At 39.6% G+C, this 18,678-nt stretch overlaps 1 protein-coding gene across 2 annotated transcripts in view; it reads left to right on the forward strand.

Moving 5' to 3' along the window:
* LARGE1 (LARGE xylosyl- and glucuronyltransferase 1) overlaps positions 1-18,678 on the forward strand; it is a 275,554-nt gene that overhangs the window by 230,081 nt on the left and 26,795 nt on the right. For both annotated transcript variants that reach the window (XM_053942747.1, XM_053942748.1), the window contains 2 exons: positions 4,088-4,243; positions 14,502-14,665. In XM_053942747.1, coding sequence (XP_053798722.1) covers positions 4,088-4,243; positions 14,502-14,665 — 320 coding nt within the window. The remainder of the gene's footprint in view (positions 1-4,087; positions 4,244-14,501; positions 14,666-18,678) is intronic.

The following is an 18,678-nucleotide window of genomic DNA, read 5'->3' on the forward strand; positions in this document are numbered from 1 at the left end:
ATTCTGATCTTTCAGTACTTAAATTGCTAAATGAAGATTAAGGAAGTGTATTTTCTCATAGTCCTCAGGAGACTGTGATCAAGAGTGGGAAGGATCTGTAGGTCAACTTGAAGGCTAGTATTGTTCCTGAGGTGTCTACCCAGATAATGGCACTGGAATTTTATATTTCTAGCTGTGGTTTCCTCTGTAAGCCAGCAGAGCTCTGGAATAACTTAGAAACTAGAAGAAGAAATAAACACAGTATTAGGATGCTATTCAGCCTTGGAACAGGGATGTTGGAGTAATGAGATTTTCAGTTTCTAGATTCACTTTCTCTCTTTAATGTGTCTTCAAACAAAATGATTATTTTTCTTTCTGATTTCTGTGTAGTCTCTTGCCAATTGTTCTTTTTTATTTCTCCAGTCAATTTACTGTTGTGCACAGTAAAGTCTCTAATGCAGTGACCATAGCTTTTTACCTGTGCAGTCTTTATTGTGTACCTCACTGATGCTCATGACAGTCTGTACAAGAGTGTCTTGGCCTGCACAAATTCTGCTGTAGCTGGTGGTGCAATAGACCATATCAGACAGCCAGAAGTGAATGTGAGTTTGTGGGCTGACATAAAAAGGAATATGGTCTTTGGATGTAGTGTTGTGTATCAGGGTGAAGAGTCTTGTTGCTTTTTGTAACTTGCGGCAGTTCATTGTTTCTCCCGGCTCCGGGCAGCTCCGGCGCCTTTCGGCACCACCTCCCTTCAGATCTCAGGCTTGCCACTTGCTTCCGCGTGCCGCTGCTGCGGCGCGCCGGCTGGGGCTTGCCGGGTTCTGTCGCCCGCGTGAGGGCCCGAGGCGAAGAGGGAAGGAATGTCCAAATCACCCACGAGGGAGGCGGGAAGGTTTTATTGGCTGTGGAGAGCTGCAGTGGAGGGGCCGTGACCCGCGCTTCCAGCGCCCGCATGGGGGAAATGGCGACCAGGACTGGGGCGGGGGAGAGGGGCGGGATGATATAGGGGGTGTGACAGGGAGGGCAGACACCCTCCTGCCCAATTGGGACAGGCACCGTGGCGGTGACATGAACCACGGTGACCAACAGAAACACGGCAGGGGCGGACTCAGGGCTTCGGGGCGAGTGGGATCGTGGGGTCAGGGTGACAGACACAGAACTCCCGGGACTGGACAGGGGAGGGGTCACAGGAGTGGCGGGGGGATGCTCCAATAGCAGGCAGCTGGAGCTAACCATCGCGGGGAGCAGAAACACGGGGGGTGCACGGGGGTACACAGGACTCGGCTAGCTAACATAGATTAGAACCCCTAATCTAAACCCAAACTCGTGACGCAACAGTAACTTGCTGTTCTTTTTTATGCTTTTGTACATCACATAGTATTTATCTAGTTGCGTTACATTTGAACAGCAGCCTGCTTTTTTGCTGGACCTGTTTTGTGGTTTTTCTACCTCAGGTCATCCAGATGGTTGCATAGTTAGTCCCTTAATGTTCTTTAGCACATCGTTTTAGCACACATTGGCATGTGCTGTCCTTCTTGATTAAAAAGTGAGCTTGTTTGAATAGTCATCAGCTCCATTCAGCTGTGTGCAGTTCACTCCAGGCTCCTGACATCACTGTACATGCAGCACCCTGACACGTTTCAAATCTGATCAGATCTGAGGCACCAGCTAAGCCCTTGATACTTGCCAGCTTACACACACAGCAGATCCTGAAGCACAGCAGCAAAGAGCCTCTGCACTGACAGCTGTAGTTGTTTGGATTTGAAATCATCTCCCACACAGCTGGGTGGAGACATCAGCAAAGGCCTGGCTGTGATGTGACACTGTGTGTGTTGATGGGAATTTCCTGCAGTACCAAGGAGCCTGTCCTGTGAGAGTTTCTGAGGCTATCATCATTAGCCATGCTTGTGTTCGTGGTCCCCAGGTCTCTGGGTACTCAGAGTGCTCAGCAGCATTAGGATGCTTGTGAAGATGAGGATGCTTGTGAGTATACAAAAGGAAACACATGAAGTGTAGGAGCAGTATGGAAAGCACACAAAAGGTTTTTCTTAACAAATGTTTTTTTTCCTGTTTGCCAGCTTCTTAGTTTTCTTTGATCCACTCTTAAATAAGTACAAGTTACCAGCAGACAGTTTCCATTCTATGCCTGCTCGTAAAAATGCATGCTGGTACCCTGTAAAACTGTTAAATAGCCCTTTAGGTTCCTTCAACCCTGTGCTTCTGTTACATGTGCCCATTTCCCTGGGGTAGGATTCAGTTGCTGAGATTTTTTCAAGCATTAATGGCTCTTGCTGCAGTTAAATACAGTAGAGGAAATACGTCAAGTTCTTTTCAAATAAAGGAGATTTTGAAGATCCATTTTTCGGTGGAGAAAATCTGTTGTCTTATATTTATGCCCTTACTTACCCAAAGCTCTTTTCATCTATGTGGTGGTCTGTATTTTCACCACATGATGCAGCAACATGTTACTGCACAGTTATGCTACACTTCTGAACATCTGGACAAATGTAAACCAGCAAAGAATGTAGCATTACCTGTGACAAATATCTACCCCAAGTCATTTGGTCCAAATAATTTCCCAAATTGATGCACTGTGTGGATGCATCATAATCTTTATTTAAGGTGCTCCTATAACTGGGAAAAGCAATTTGCTGGTATCTGAAATTATCTTCTTTCTCTACAGGTGCTTTTCTTCAAGTGTTTGTATGGTTTTCTGACGCCCTAGTAGGCTTAGCAGTTAAACCCCAGGAATGGATAAAGCTTTTCTTATCAGGAGATATTTCATGGGTTTTGGGTAGGTAGAATAGAGTGCCATAGCTTTTATGGCAGTATAAATATTCAGTGGAGTGACCTATTGTTTGTTCCAGTCCAGGCAGAATTCAGAATCTCTTTCCTCATCCAGTCCACTCCCTGGGCAACAAATACCACGGTTTCAGAGAACTCCCTGTTCCTGTGAGCTGTGTTGCTGACACCAAGGGAACTGTGTTCATCTTCTCCGGGCTGCTCCTGCCATGTGTGCTGTGCTTCAGCTCGCTGTGTTCCCTGCCTGAGCTGTGATGTTCAGAGCAAAGCTGACCATGGTGCTGCAGCTCTGTGCTGTGTGTGAATGACACGGTGTCTTCATGCAATTAACTTAATGGATTCAGAGAACTTCCAGAACTTTGAGCTTGGAAACATTCCCAAGGGAGACTCTTGTTTTTAACCTCTTCAGAAGTTACAGGAATAAAACTGAATACAAAGCATTTGGTGATTTTTTTCCTCATGTCTAAAATATAGCCTCTATAAAATGAAATCATTCCTGCAAGCCACTATCGACTCCTTCTTGGATTTTCCTTAGGGCCCCTTTCCCATTCACACTGGCAGCAGCGCAGAGTTGCATCAATGCAAATGAGGATCAGGCCCTTTATGCCAGCATTACAGTTTAAGTCCAGGCCACTGTGACAGTCATCTCTCATTAGAAGAGGCTAAATATCTGCTAGAAATTGGAACTCAGAGGGTGAGAAGTTGTACTGCATCGCTGTGTTGTGTTAACGCAACAGAGATCAGTCTTGTTTAAATGAAGCAATGGCAAAAAGGAAGTCAGATTAAATTCAGTCCTTTTTGAACTATTTAAATGGGTATGGGAATTAATTTCAAGCTGCTTCTTCTCAATACCTCACCAGGAAAGAGGCTGCCTGGCCTGAAACAGGGAATCAATTTCATGAGCAGAAACAGTCATGTGGAAATCTGAGATTAATGTTTAATACCTACATGGCTGTGTCCCTTGTCCTTCCATCTTCTTCAGCAGACTCCATAAACTATCAGCTCCATGATTAGAGTTGTGAAAGCACTTATGAGGTGCTGCTTCTCAACATAAGAGTATGTTGAGAATGTGCAGGTGATACCATGGAAGAGTTTCCAAGCACATCACCTCCAGAGCGTATAGTTACTTGTGGAAGATGTGGCAAAGCCTTCCCTATAAAAAGACAGAAGGAAGTCTGGGTAGCTTGTGGTTTTTTTTCCTTCTGTTTTTAAGAGGGCAGCACACTGAACACACTTAAAAAGAGCAGATAGAGCAAATCTGTATTCTAACAGCAGGATGTCTTTTCTCTTTTTTCCCTCTGAGGTGATTCACTGGAACTCACCAAAGAAGCTGCGAGTGAAAAACAAGCATGTGGAGTTTTTCCGCAACCTCTACCTGACATTCCTGGAATATGATGGGAATTTGCTGAGACGGGAACTCTTTGGCTGCCCCAGTGAAGCAGATGTTAACAGTGAGAATGTAAGTGGGATGTTTAAGGCTTGATGATACAAAGGGTGGTTCAGACAAGGCACAGGATTTCTGAAGACTTGGAGTTGGTTGTGGGGGTAGTGCGGGGCAGTGGAACTCAGGGGAATTAAAGGCAATGCTCAGATTCCCAGAGAGACACTTTGCAAATCATTTAATCTCTCTGTGCCTCAGTTCCTCACCTGTAAAACCATTGTATTAATCCCATCTTTACCCTGGGTTTTGCTGCTTTTTTTGGTCTACTTTGCCCTTTTAAAATCCCCAACAGAGGTAACATCACAAGCTGAAAATGAGGATTTGGACACTTATTCCATTAGGCAGTTTTGTAAATCTCACTCTTAAATCTCGTCGTGGTTTCAGCTGGGATAGAGTTAATTTTTTTCCTTAGTAGCCAGGGCTGTGTTTTGGATTCAGTATGGCAGACCTGTAACTTTCCAGGAGGTCTTGTTTCTTGCTGTGTATTTGTTCAATATACAGTGATGTCAGTTTTATCTAGTGGGTATTAATGCACAAATAATGAAGAAGAAAGGAAAATACCAAGACTGCTGGATTTAGGTCTGTGAATTTTTGCTGCGCTGCAGACTACAGAATGAGCAAATGCTTCAAGATACACACAGGCTGTGAGACTGCAGGTTTTTTCTGTATATCCCTTAACCAATCAAAGCAGTATTTATGTGTATCTGCATAAAATTTGCAATCAGAACCTTTCAGACTAAGCAAATCCTTTGAAAATGATTGAAATCAAGGATGTTTACCCACAGATGTACATGTATGTGTATGCCTGTGCATTAGTACATATAATTCCAAAGTAAAAAACTGTTAACTGAAATTTTTATACCCAGATGTATATGAACTCCTTGTGTGTAATGTGCTTTCTGGAGATTTGTAGACCAAGTGCAAATTTTGCCTACATAGTCTGAAAGGAAATAAAAAGGAATCTGTAACACTTTATTTGAGAAAAAAATATTTCTAAAATATGCAACGTTGTCTACATAAAAATCAATTAAGCAAAGCCAGTATCGTGTACACATTAGCAATTAAGAGGTAATTGACAATCAATATCATCATTGAGGCTGGTAGTGTTTCCATTTAGCCTATGAATAAAATGACCACAGGAGATGCCATTCCCATATTTTTAGATATAGCACTAAGAGATTGGATAGATATATTTTCACCCAAGGCACAGCTTCCCAGACACTTTATTTTACCATCTCATTGTCTTCTGAAAGGAGTGGGGCTCAACTGGGAGAGGCAAGGAGGTGAGGGAGAGCAAGAGAGAGAATTAGAGAGAGGGAAGCCAAGTGCACCACCAGAGCAAAAGCACATGGAGGGAGAAAATCCTCTGCAAGAGGCTTTTAGACAATCAAGTGAACTCAATGTGATAAAAGACCACTAAGAGCCTCGCCCTTGGAGACATCAAGATACAAGAGACAGAGTAGAGGGTGGAATAGGAAGAGAAAAGGTGACTGAAACATTAAAAGAAAGACAACAATACACACCTTTATAATACTTAGAGAATGCAGGTTAAAATTATGCTGAATTCACAATATGTTGTGTGGGTTCAAAGAGCATGAATGCAGTCACCGACTTCTTGCTGTATTTTCCAGACCTCTATAAATCCTTAATAAACAGATTTGTTCAGACAACAAGTTCCTTGGGAGCAGTGCAGAGCAAATGCAAGTTCTTGTTGTAAATGGCAGTCCCTAAAGTTTAAAACAGCACATTTTACTGAACTTGTATCTGGTTGACAGACACTGGAAATGACTAACTGTTCAAGCCTGTTTCTTATTCAAGACAAGTAGAATGCAATATGGTGTATGGTATGGCTTGTGTCTGAAAAAGAAATGTAACTCATTCCTCCATCTATAAATTTTATTTTTATACATATATATATATATATATATATATATATATATATATCTAAAAGGTACTGGAAAAGATCGAGCTAGACATAGAAAAATATGTGATTCCTAATTTGCCAAGAGGCACCAAAAAGTTAACAGCTGTCTATCAAAACAATCAGATGTAGGAAAAAATCCAACTTCAGAAAACTTCAGTGTAGTCACTTAGGAGAAGATATTTGTATTATTTGCCCTTGATATAAACTCCCCTCTAAACTTGATTATGTCCTTTTATTGTAGAAAATAGCAAGTAAGTTTCAGCTTTGAAGTTATGAGACCCTAAGAACAGGATTATCTTGAAAACAACTCTTGCTCTATCTGCTGTAGCATATACAGTGTTGCAGGTGTCCTGTTAAATACAGCACATTCCTGTGATCTATTGCAGGATTATTTTCAGAAGCAGAGCATCATGTGAGGTGAGGAGGAAACCACTGTCATTCCTCCCTGTACAAGAATTAGGGGTCATGAAGTGGAAATAGCAAGTAGCAGGTTCAAAACAAAGATATTTCACTCACAATGTGATGAAGGTTTGAGTGTGAGGAAATATTTCTAAAAGTCTACATATCCTCAAAAGTTACTTTTCTTGGAAAGCAAATCAATCAGGAGCTTTTAAGCTTTGGTGCTGGAAGTCCTTGGTTAGAGTTTTGAGAAGTCCTCACTGTACACTTGCCTGGCTTTTACACTCCCTAGGCAGCCAGCTGACAGCTGGAGAGAGGATACTGGCCCAGGTGAGCCTTCAGTCTGACAAGATGCATTCATAGGCTTCCATTAGGATTCATAAGCATGTATGTTACATAAAAGGCTATCATTTCTGTTAAGTCAGGTATGTATGAAGTAGGAATAGCTGATTAAATTATCTTTTCTTTTCCTATTATTTTTCCTTTTTTTCCTGATTTGAGACTGGCATTCCCAAAACACAATGGGGCTTCCTTATGTTAGGCTGTGTACATGGGTAGAAGCTGCTCCCTCAGCTGCCTGTGCTTCTGTGCACTGTGGAGCAGTGGAAAAAATATCAGAGCAGCTCTGCTGTTTATAAATGGAGAGAACTACTTGAGCACTAAATTCACTGAGCCCTGCTGTGGAAGAAGCAGTGGCTTCAGGTGTGAGTCTCACTCAGAGTCAAAAAATACCCTTAAGGTCTTGTTCTAATATACCAGCCACTGTTTTTCTACAGCTTAATATTTGTAGTGATGTTTTATTTACAATTCAACCTGTAATTGAGGGATTCCATTTCTAATGTAGAACAGGAAAAGGAAGTGTGGCAGTGGGTACTGTTGGGCTGATTCTCTTTCTCTGAGGCCCCTTTAAACTTCTCATCAGTACAGAGATGGCTTTAAAATGAATGTAAATTACATATCTTCCCTTTTTAAGGGCTCTTAACAGTGCCAGAGAGATATAAAGGGGCATTAGTTTAAAAGGTAGTTGGACCTCACTTCAATCTCTCTCACCCTTCCTCTGTGTATGCATGTGAATGCATGCATGCTTAAATATACATTATGTCTATATGCATGTGGAAGTACCAGTACTTTTCTTTTTCTAATGTTTGCTATGAAAGTATAATACCACAGAGTGAATTTTAAGACATCTGAAGGCCATCTTCAGATAATGTACTGTATAGTCATAATCTAATCAGATGCTGATCTTCAGTTTCACCAGACGAGACTGTTACTAGGTTCCAAAGCATTGCAAATAGGAGTGGATAGAACAAGTAAGGGCTCAGAAACTGAAATACTGGACGCAAAAAAAACCCCACAGACTGGGATAATTTCTCTGTTTATGTAAAAATGCATATATGTATGTCTATGTGTACATGAATGCTTCATCCTTTCCTGAAAATATTCCAAGCTAAAAGACCCTCTACGTGGCAGGAAGAGGCTGGGAGCAGGAGCTTGCCATGTGCTAAGAGTACCCTAAGTCCCCCCTGTTCAATATGTGCTGGAGTGAGGTCATGTGAAACAGACTCTTCTCTGCAAGTTGGTATTACAATCATCCCTTTGTCCTCTGTGCAGATTCTGGGTGGAAAATCCAGAATATGAACCAAATCCTCCTGTAAACATACTCATTGACTTGAGTGGGCCTTAGAGCATGTCCTTAGTTGCTTCATACTACTTACTCCATGCTATTTCCCCTCTTTCTTATTTTGATGCAATGTGGAAGATTTTTGAGAAATCCAAAAAGGCAAAGCTTATAATAATCTCAAATTTGAACATCTTCTATTGGCTTTTAATGCTTATATCCAGCATTTTTTTCTAAATTACCTGCTGTAAAGCCCAGAATATTTCAACAGGATCTTCCAGCCAATCTCTATAGTTAACTCTATGAGATAGTTACTTTAAGCCTGATTTTAGACAAAAACACACACTCAACCTTTCAGCATTCTTATAAAACTTCTTTCCTGCAGACAGCTTCTCACCAGGTACTTCTGCCAAAGCATTACATCTGAAGGTTCAGTGGAGCATCCCTATCAGTGAAACCTGTGTCCTGATCCAAAGCCCCGGGGCAAGATCAGTGGGAAGTGTATCACTCATTCTGCTCAGTTTAAGGAAAGGACAGTAGAATCCCATTAGAGAAGACTTTCAGGAAAAACAGGAGAAAAAAATGTCTGAAGGTTTTCTTCTCAAATTTTCAAATCAGCAATACAAAGAAATAGTGTAAAAAAACTCCAGCTTCTCCTTAACACACTTGCTTAGATGTGTACTTACATACTAGGTATGTATTTACTTAGTTACTTCTTTTGTGCAAAACCAAGAATTCTTAATATGAGCAAAAGGCTGTGCATGCCAACTTAGAGTATCCACCAGAAAAGAAGGAGATTCTAGCAAGGTACCACACAGTATAAACACTACTAACAAATTTAGCAATTTCTGAGTGGCTAAAAATAGCATGTAAATGAAGCTTCCAAGTCAGTATCACAGCCCTGAACTCGCAGTCAAACTGATGCTTTGAGTACCCTTTGCTCCTGCTGAATTTCAAGAGTACAGTCTCATTTGTAAAACTGCAATTTAAAGTTACTATTTGTGATGTCATAGTCTTTCTCTAGTAATAACAGATGGTATATGGCAGTTTTGAGGTGAAATCCTGACTCCCCCAGCTGTGTTGTTTCTATTATTGTAACTGTTATTGTTATTAAATGCTGAGCTGGCAGACCATCCTGTTACTTGCCTGAAAGTTGCCATTTTACTGCTTTCAATTGTTTATAGTATTATTAAGTGGAGGAGCACATGGACTGGGATTTTTTTTTTTGTCACACTGTTAAGCCCTTTTTCTTTTCTCACATTTTTTTTAACCTGAAGCATGAGGGAAAGCTTTGAGGTTTGCCCACACCAAAAGTTCTGATGACCTCTTCATGAAAATACTCTATACCTGAGAGAAGGAGCTGACTTTTGGGCCAGGAACATGTCTTTTGCAAACCTGGTGACAAATTAGGGAAATTATAATGCAGAAATGTTATGGCTTACAGATTGCCAGTAGTGTTTGCTTTGATTTTCAGGAGGTTCAGGTCTCTGGAGACTCTTTATTAGGAGTGTGCATGGATACATCTGACCAGATTTTATATATCTCAGTGACACAGCAGGGCTGGGCATGCTGCAGGCAGGGGACCTGGACAAGGAGTGGTGTTTTCTGTGACTGTTCCCTCTGAATCCTCCATGCTATGTTCTGACTGGATGGTAGAGCTGAGAGCAAGAACCTGTATTTGGTCTCTGTTCTGAGGGACATCCATTGCCCTCAGTGATGACCGAACAGTAGGGAGGAGAAAAAGTCCAGATTCACATACAACAGAGATGAAATCCAGGTCAAAGGCAGAAAGGAGAGTGTTTGTCCCAGGAAAAGGAAAGGACAGTTGGGTGCCTGTAGGTATAAGGAGCTGGCAGACTGCTTCAATGGGGAGCATGGGACAAGACACTGGACTGGGACTGACTTAGACCCATAAAACTTCCCACACAAGAAGGAATGGGCCAAAGACTAATCTGGTGCAACAAAAGCAAGGTGACCTACCTGTCAAGACAGTGTGCTGTAAGGAGGTCTGGGAACAGCTCAGCCAAAATGGTTTGCCAAGGGTCTGGGGAAAGGGGATGCTGAGTACTACCAAATCTGATATCTGCAGCTAAGATCAAGGGGAGCTGTACTTGATATGTAGAACTGTCTGAGATATGCTACGTGCCTAAAAATTGCATTCTCAGTTGTGTTGGATATTTGCAGTCAGGATAAGCCATGATTTCAATTTAGGAGTATTAGTGGTTTTCACATGCTGCAGCAGAATTCCTCTTGCCAGGTAGGTTTGCTCAGGCACTATCCTCTTTGTCCTTAGCACAGCTTTGTTTCACAGAAGGCTCAATTTGACCCATAGCAAATGTACAAAATTTTATGGTGTGGGAGGAATAAAAGTTTAATTGATACGGGATTAGTCTGGCTTTTATTACTGATCATTGGAGAGGCCAGAAGGACTTTATGTAGGTCATCCAAAAAAAGACTCAGTGAATGTTTTTTCCTCTCTACATCATCATCTGTTTTGTTTATGCTATGCTAAAGGCAACTGTTAATTCGCACACTTTGAAAATGCTAAATGTTGCAAACCAAATTGCCTACTGGTCGGAACTGGGACAGCAGCTACACAGGAGAAAATGAAACTGCTGCAGTTTATAACCAAATTTTAGTTACATCCTGGGCTGGTGTCAGTTTTCATTTCGGTGGCTGAGTTGATTTTGTGCTGTGAAACTTAACTGCACACACCTGGGAAAAGTAAAGATGATCTGAAAGTTCTAAGTTTTCGTCTAAGCTGCTCAGTTCTTGTTGTGTTAGTGTGATATTGAGTGGGTGACTTAAGCCTAGTGTCACCTTACCTCAGCTTAAACACTCGATGAGAGAGCCTACATTAGGGGTCTTATCCCTTTCCCCAAGATCTAACAGGCCTCTAGACACATGGCATTGTTTGTTGGTGGGCTTTGATCTTTTTTTTAATAAATAATCCCTCAGAAAATACTTCTTGGAAAAATACTTCTTGAAAAATCTTGGATTTTTAATCTATCTCATCTGATATGAAGTCCTGGGTTTTGGTGGGAAGTAAATTGTTTCAGTGACACAGAAGTTTAGGAAAAAATCTAAGCCAATGACAGATTTGCTTACATTAGGAACAGCCTTAGGAAGGAAGATTCATAAGCAGAATAACTAGTTTGCCAGTGAAAGGTACGTGTTGTGTTGCCCTCTATCATATGGATCTGCCATCTGTCATAGGGGCACAAAACACCTCATCTCATAGAAATCTGTTAGACAAGTAGACCTGGAAGATCAAGGCTAAGTTATTTCTCTGACTAGCCTAGCTTCAAAGACTACTTTTCCTGAGATGGAGCCTGATCCCTGCCACATCTGGTGTCACAGAGAAATAATATAGCCCATATTTCTTTTATGTATTTGTCGCTTTATTTGGGCATTATGCATATCATAATTAATTTTTATTTTTTCAACCAAGCTCTGAACCAAATTCTGAACAATAGTTCATTTTTATTTCTGAGCCAAGTTAGCATCATGATGCTAATGAAGGCACATGTTGTTTTCCACAGCAGTATTTCCTAGGACAATATCTACCCCACACAGTCGGAAAATAATATATTTTTCAGCTGCGAGTGTGTTTCCTAGGGGTGACATTTCCCACATGCTAAGTGGCAAGTAGCCTTGCCACAAACATTGAAACTCTTCTAGAAACACACAGTCTTGATTAGCAGGTACTTGCTTATGAGGATACATGCTGTCTCTACAGCTGAGAAGCTTTTGCTGGGTTAGGCATATCATTATCAATATAATGGAGACATCCATAATGGGAAAAAATCCACAATGGATTTTATCAAATCCAGCTGATATTAAAGTCCTTATTTTGATTGTGCACTGTATTTAACCATCTGTTTGCATAGGTCTGTCAGCATTCCCATTATAAACACATCTTTTCAAGAAGACATAGTGTGGGAGCAAACTTCAAACCAAGCTAAGAGTTCTTTGTCTTTAAATAATGGATCCACATAATATGTATGTTGTAGAAAAGATTATATTAGAGAAATTTTTTGTTCTCTCCCTCACCTCCATCACCAACTTTGTGATTTGGTGAGTTTCACCATTAGAAAGGTGGGACTCGTGAGAAGCTGTGTCTCCTCCTCTTCTCCCACCCAGGGTTCAATAGTGCACAAAGCTGTAATTTAGCTCCAAATGTTATTCTTGAACTCATAATTAAATATTTCTAGCCTCTTAGCTTTCAACCCAAATGCAATCTGATAATTATTCTGTGACTGCCTGATTAATATCTGCTGTGCAATTAAAATCTTCTGGCCTGGTCATTTGTACATTCAGAAGGATAATAAGATACCCCTAAAATATGCATTGCTTTTGTTTTAACCGTTTAAATTTCAATCACCCTCTCAATAATTATGTTAAGGCCGCACTAATGTCCCTTTTCAAGGAAAAAACAGAAAGACAGAAGATGCTTTCTAGTTATTGTTGTAAATATTGAATTTAATTCAAATATTATTTGAATGTGATTTTGAAAATAGAGTGCAGGCTCAGCTGAATGATGACTTGTAAAGCAGAAAGAATGAAACTCCAAGGATACGTAAAAGAACTCCTGATTTCTATTCCACCTAAAAGAGATCTTGATATCAATACAAGTTTTGCCTGAGTAAAGATTTGTGAAGATTCAGACTCTCATCTTTCTAAAAGCAGTCCCTCTTGAGGGGTGTTTTAAGATCTCTGCAGAACAATAGCAGAGAAGAATGACAACCTGATCCAAAACTCATTGAAATCAAAGTAGGTATTCCCATTATTCAGAAGAAGATTATAGAGTGATGTACAGGAAAATATCAGGAATTATTCCATCAGCCTTCACAGGAAAACATTCAGTTGTAAGCATTGCAGTGTATGGCAACCATTATGCTTATAGTTGCAAGAACAACAGCTCTTCTTAACACAGAACGAAAAATACCTACATTATCCATTTTTCTTCTTTAAGATGGTGAAATTATAACTTTAATCATTCTGAGCAGGACAAAAAGATGTTTATAACTCAATCATCTTTTTTATGAAATAGTTCTGAGGTACACTGTGATTTTTATCAAAATTTGTAAAATTCCTATATAATGGGTGTTTTTCTCATTTGCTGATGAATGTTTTCCTAATTGGCTATTGTTCTTACAGGATGCTTTTAAGAAATCAGATATAAAAGAAACATACTTTATTTGTAACCTACATTTGATACTACATTTGTACATTTGTAACCTATTTGATACTTTATTGTATTTAACCTATTTGATACTTTATTTGTAACCTACATTTTAGAGCAATAGATACTGAACTCAATTTCACATGTTAAAACCATAAAAATTTTCATCTTCATAACATTTTATTGCAGGTTTGTCTGCTTTTTTCCTTTTAAATGAATGCATTTTCAATATCCTTGCTAGATGGTTGGCTTTAACATCACAGAATCATGTAATCATAGGATAGTTTGATTTGGAAGGGACCTTTCAATGATCACCTAGTCCAACCCCAAAAATAATTAGTTTAGGAATGGAATTGGTCATCTGCACAGACATTTGGTCAGTTTTTCACTTCTACCTTTCCCCAGAGCTAAAGTTTATTCTCATAAAGCTACATGTCTAAGAGACTTGGGATTAGATTGCTTTGAGATGCCCGTTTTGATTTTGAAGAGGCTTGGTTTCCAAGGGAGCCAGGAAGTTATCTACCATCCTCCAGATTTCTCAAACTAGGTATCCAGAAGCATAAATCCCATTTAAAGGCTTACTTCTGGCACCTCTGCAGTGGAAAGAGCATAAATCTCAAGAGCTGGAATAATGATCAGTTAGAGATGTCACATTCCCAGCTCTCTGTCCCTGCTGGTAGCAGCAGTTACTGTTCTCCAGCAGAGGCAGCAGACTGGGAATCTCTCAGTGCTGAATCTGCTGCTGAGTGTTGGCTAGTGGAGAATGTCTGTGACTATTGTGAAACACTGCTTCTAGTAAGGATGAAATGTTGCATCACACTGGGACATTAACTCTGGAACTTGATTATTATTCAACCTGTGATTGGTCACTGTTTAATTGCTAGTCTGGATCTTGAAAATAGGTAATACAGGTAATACATAGAATATATAGACCATAATAGAGGGTCCTGTCTGTGTTATGAATTTACTTGCAAGCCCTACCTTCTAATCTCTTGTGCAGTAACAAGAGGCTCAGGAAAACCTTGATACTCTGTATGTTCCACTTCCATTCCTCGTTGCATCATTCTGCAAGTTCCAAGCCTCCTGCTTCTCTTTGATTTGCTAAAATAATTACAAGGAAATGATGTTTACTTCCACTCTTTCCTTGCAGCTCCAGAAGCAGCTGTCTGAGCTGGACGAGGACGACCTGTGCTATGAATTCCGTCGGGAGCGCTTCACCGTCCATCGCACTCATCTGTATTTTCTCCATTACGAGTACGAGCCTGCTTCAGACAACACCGATGTGACACTGGTGGCACAACTGTCAATGGACAGGTAGGGAACACCTCTTGTTCATCTGGGAGCAATGTTTTATTGCAGGGAAATGCAGCTATGGAGTGCTTTGGAGAGAGAAAAAAATGCACGTCTGTAGAAACCTAGATGTTGTCTATGCAGTGGGTGACTCCTGGAGCTGAGAAAGTTGTTGCTTGTTGGGATTGTCAGGTATTATTAGTTCATGGAGTTTTGCAGCAACTTAGAAAAAACAGATGTTTGTAATAGAATTAGGCAAGCAGTTGTAGCTGACCCAAGTTTTTGCATGTGTTTTTCTGCACTAGAGGATGTTAGTTTTGCTTTCACTGGCATTTTCCTTGCAAAAAATTTCAATTAGTGATTTTTCTTACAGTAAGAATCATAACTAAATATTCTAGTTATTCTAGTTTCAAATTAGGAAGTTGAAAATTTTACTTTTTTTTTTTTTACTGTGCTAGTGTGAAATTAAAAATCTCCATCTGAGCAGAGTCATTGCATCTTTATCCAAATGTTAATTTTCAGTAGAACACTTGAGCTTTTAGTTCTTAGACGAAGTGGAATTTAACTGGTACTTAATTTGAGGGGAAAAATCAATTTCGTGACAAGTTCCACCATTGCAATTACCTGAAATTTTTCAGAAGCTTGAAAGTGCAGTCTGGATCAGCCAGCTTTCTGAAATTTTGTAATTGTCAGCTCTTTTTTTTTTCTTCAGCTTCTCAGGTCAAATCTAGTCCAAACTTTGTAGTTACTGCTATCAGAGTGGGTTACAAAACAAATCAGAACTCCTTGAGTATTATCCAGAAACTGATCATTTCCTTCAGCATAGCACATAAAGAATATAACATGGCATGTGAATAACACCACTGCTACACTAGTAGAAGGTCAGCAGTTTTCCAGGAGGGTTACAGGAATTGAGATCAACAAAACATTTACAGCCTGTTTTTAAAATAAACAGAAATTAATAAGGGGCATTCTGTACCACTGGTGTCTCAGCACTGCACATTGTGTTATGATGTGCTGTGCACATCAGAGTCTGTTCTATTAATTTTTAATTGAGGAAACATTTCTTAAGTGTTCACAAACCTTTGAGTAAAAAAATAAAGAAATAAATTGAGCCAGACCCTGAGTGAGTGCCACAGTAAATTAGTAAAGCTGGTGTGTGCACATGGTATATTTTTCCCCCCAGAATTTAATTAAAAAGAATGAGCTGGGGCTCGGTGCTGATTCACTGGCACTGATGCAAAGTCTGAGCATCTGTTTCCCTTTCTGGATCCTCACTGGGGCACATGTTTTTATTGATAGACAGAACCACACATTTTTATTCAGGAAGAACAGCCGTCCTGGTTCTGTGCAGGAAAAATGTTCCCTACTTCACTGGTGTGTTGCTATAAATTATTGATTTGAGTTGGAAATACTTTCTTTCAGCTAAAATCAATAAATAATAACCTACCAAAGAACTGCTTAGCTGCTTTGTTTTCTTTCACATCTTTCAGTTACTGCCTTATCTTTTCCCATCTTCTTTAAACCACTTTTATTAAACTCCTCTGGCACAACTGTAGGCATTTAAGAATAGTGTCTCAGATGTAAGGTGACACGGACATAAACAACGTGCTGTACACTACATTCCTGAATTATTCTTTCAAATGATTATTGGAGATGAGGAAAAGCAAAAAAACAACCCCCAGCATTTCCCCTGGTCCTGTTGCAGGTGAGATTGACATGACTGTCATGACAGACTTAGGTTTGCCTGTACTATAGGCTTGAGGAATGAAAGGGAGGGATGCATTTTGCAAGCTAACATTGTTGTCTTTAGATGGAAGCTTTGAGACAGATTTCATTGAGGGTTGTTCATTATTGGGTAATTGTCATCTTTTGCAGTGATGGGACATTTCCTTGAATAATGGCTCGGTTGCTTCAGTGTGATTTTCATGTACGTGTTTTGGCTAGGCAGGCTTTTTAAAGGCTCAGTATGTACCTGGGGTTCAGAAATCAGAGTAGGAGTTAAAAAAATGTGAGGTCAGAATGGGGAGAAGGAAAGGCATGATTAGCAATACACTGCTTGAAATCTGAGTGGAAATGAGTTGGAAATCAGTTGAGTGTTCTTAAGAAGAAATATAAAAATAAAGAATCTCACAAAAGAATTGAATTCCAGCAAAATTCACTTAGCTGAACAGACCTTTAAAAATTTCACCAACTAAATTATGATCTCATTATTATGCAGTACAGCAGTACATTTGTTTTCTCTAGAGTCCTTAAGAGAACACATTCCTCAATACTGCTAAAATAAACCAAAATAAGTTGGTCATGTCGTGCTTAGAAACTCATAATTCTAAGTTTTGTGGTCAAAGGAGACATAACAACTTAGAGAGAGCAGATTATGGAGGATCACCTAGCAGTCCCTTTATCCTATTTATAAAGAGCCTGTCAATGAGAACAACACAGTAAAATGGAGTATTCTGAAGGGTACTAAGGTGTCCATCTGGGAACTTGTACCACCAAAAGCCAATTTCCACTTCAGTATCATGAAAAGGTGTGCATTATCAAGTGTGCTTGTTTGTTTAAGTAAGTTATATAGCCAATAGGTCACTGCATGGAGTCCTTAGAAGGCATTTTTCTGCTGTTTTTACTAGGCAAGTTTTCCATTTTTAAAACTATGCCCTAAATTTGAGTGCTGAAAGACTGGAGTCTCCTGATTAGCAGATTTGTATTAGTTGGGAAAAGGCAAAAAAAAAAAAAAGTAATTTTTCCCTGTTTATTACATACCTTTTAGGTATTTTTATATTGATTTGTGTTTCAAATTCAGCTGTATGTTTCAGGCTGATAATAGTCTTTGTTTCAATAACTGATAAAAAGAAAATTATGTACCAAGTGTAGACTAGTAAGGTAATATCTCATTTCTAAGAAAAAATGATTATATCATCTAGGTATCATCACAGTCATTCATATCATCACAGTCATACCAGTCAGATTGTGTGTTTACTGGTATGAGTATATCATTCCGTTTTTTTGCAAGTCTTAGGGAGATAGTAGGAGGGGGAAAATATTTTCTCAGATTATGATAAGGCAGAAAACTTTTCTTGCATTTTGTATAAATATTAATAGAAAAAAATCAGTAATGTGGATTTGGAACAGAGTGAAGATAATAATTTTGCATCATCTACTCTTCCCAGTTTTTAATAGAATATCTGGCTAGGCTGCATAGGTCATTTCCCTTCATATTAAATCAAGAGGCTTTGTAATTGGTCCTTGCTGTATTTTTGGGTGACACATCTCAATCTCTAGGCGATAAATTACCCAAAGTGTTTAAATGATTTTGACCAAGTAGATTTTGATTTACATTTGCATATGGAATCTTTCCTTGTCATTTTCATCAGTAGTATTGTAACTGCTGGAATTTTAAAAAAATGTACATCAATACAACCTGTTTAAGAAATGATTTAATGAAATTTGAGATAGTGCTGAACATATACAAGTTAGTACTTTTAATGATGGTTTTGTCTGAAATGTTCTTTTGATATTCCACAGCAATGCCATATCTGTTCTTTCTCCTCTCCTTACTCCATACTAATAGTAAATCCCATTTCTATTGATGTGTCATCCCTTTTGTCCTTTTCCCTGACAGTGAGCCTTCTAGTTAATGCACATTTTCCCCCAAGTCAGTATCCCATTGACCTGTCTCTTTTAACAGCCTTTAAGATTTGACTAACTGCCTTGCAAAATTCTAGGGAAGGTTTTCCTAAACAGGAGGTAAAATAATCTGCGGGTCTTTACACCTCTGTCCTCCACAATCTTGTTGAAGAGCAATGTTACTTGTGTTACTGTGTGGGAACAGCTTGACCTGAAATGTGAATTGGGCACTAGACAGGGTTGAATTTTATGAGCCCCCTATCCTGTAAGTAGATCCACATGAACAGAATCTTGCAATTGCTCAAAGCTCCAACTAGATAAGTCCTGTTATCCATGTGGGTTTTCCTGCAACATCGAAGCTTTAGACAGAAAATGATGGTGCTTTAGGTGTCTGAGTTGTGGATGTGTGT

Source organism: Vidua chalybeata, chromosome 5 (assembly GCF_026979565.1).
Source record: "Vidua chalybeata isolate OUT-0048 chromosome 5, bVidCha1 merged haplotype, whole genome shotgun sequence".
NCBI classification, from domain to species: Eukaryota; Metazoa; Chordata; class Aves; order Passeriformes; family Viduidae; genus Vidua; species Vidua chalybeata.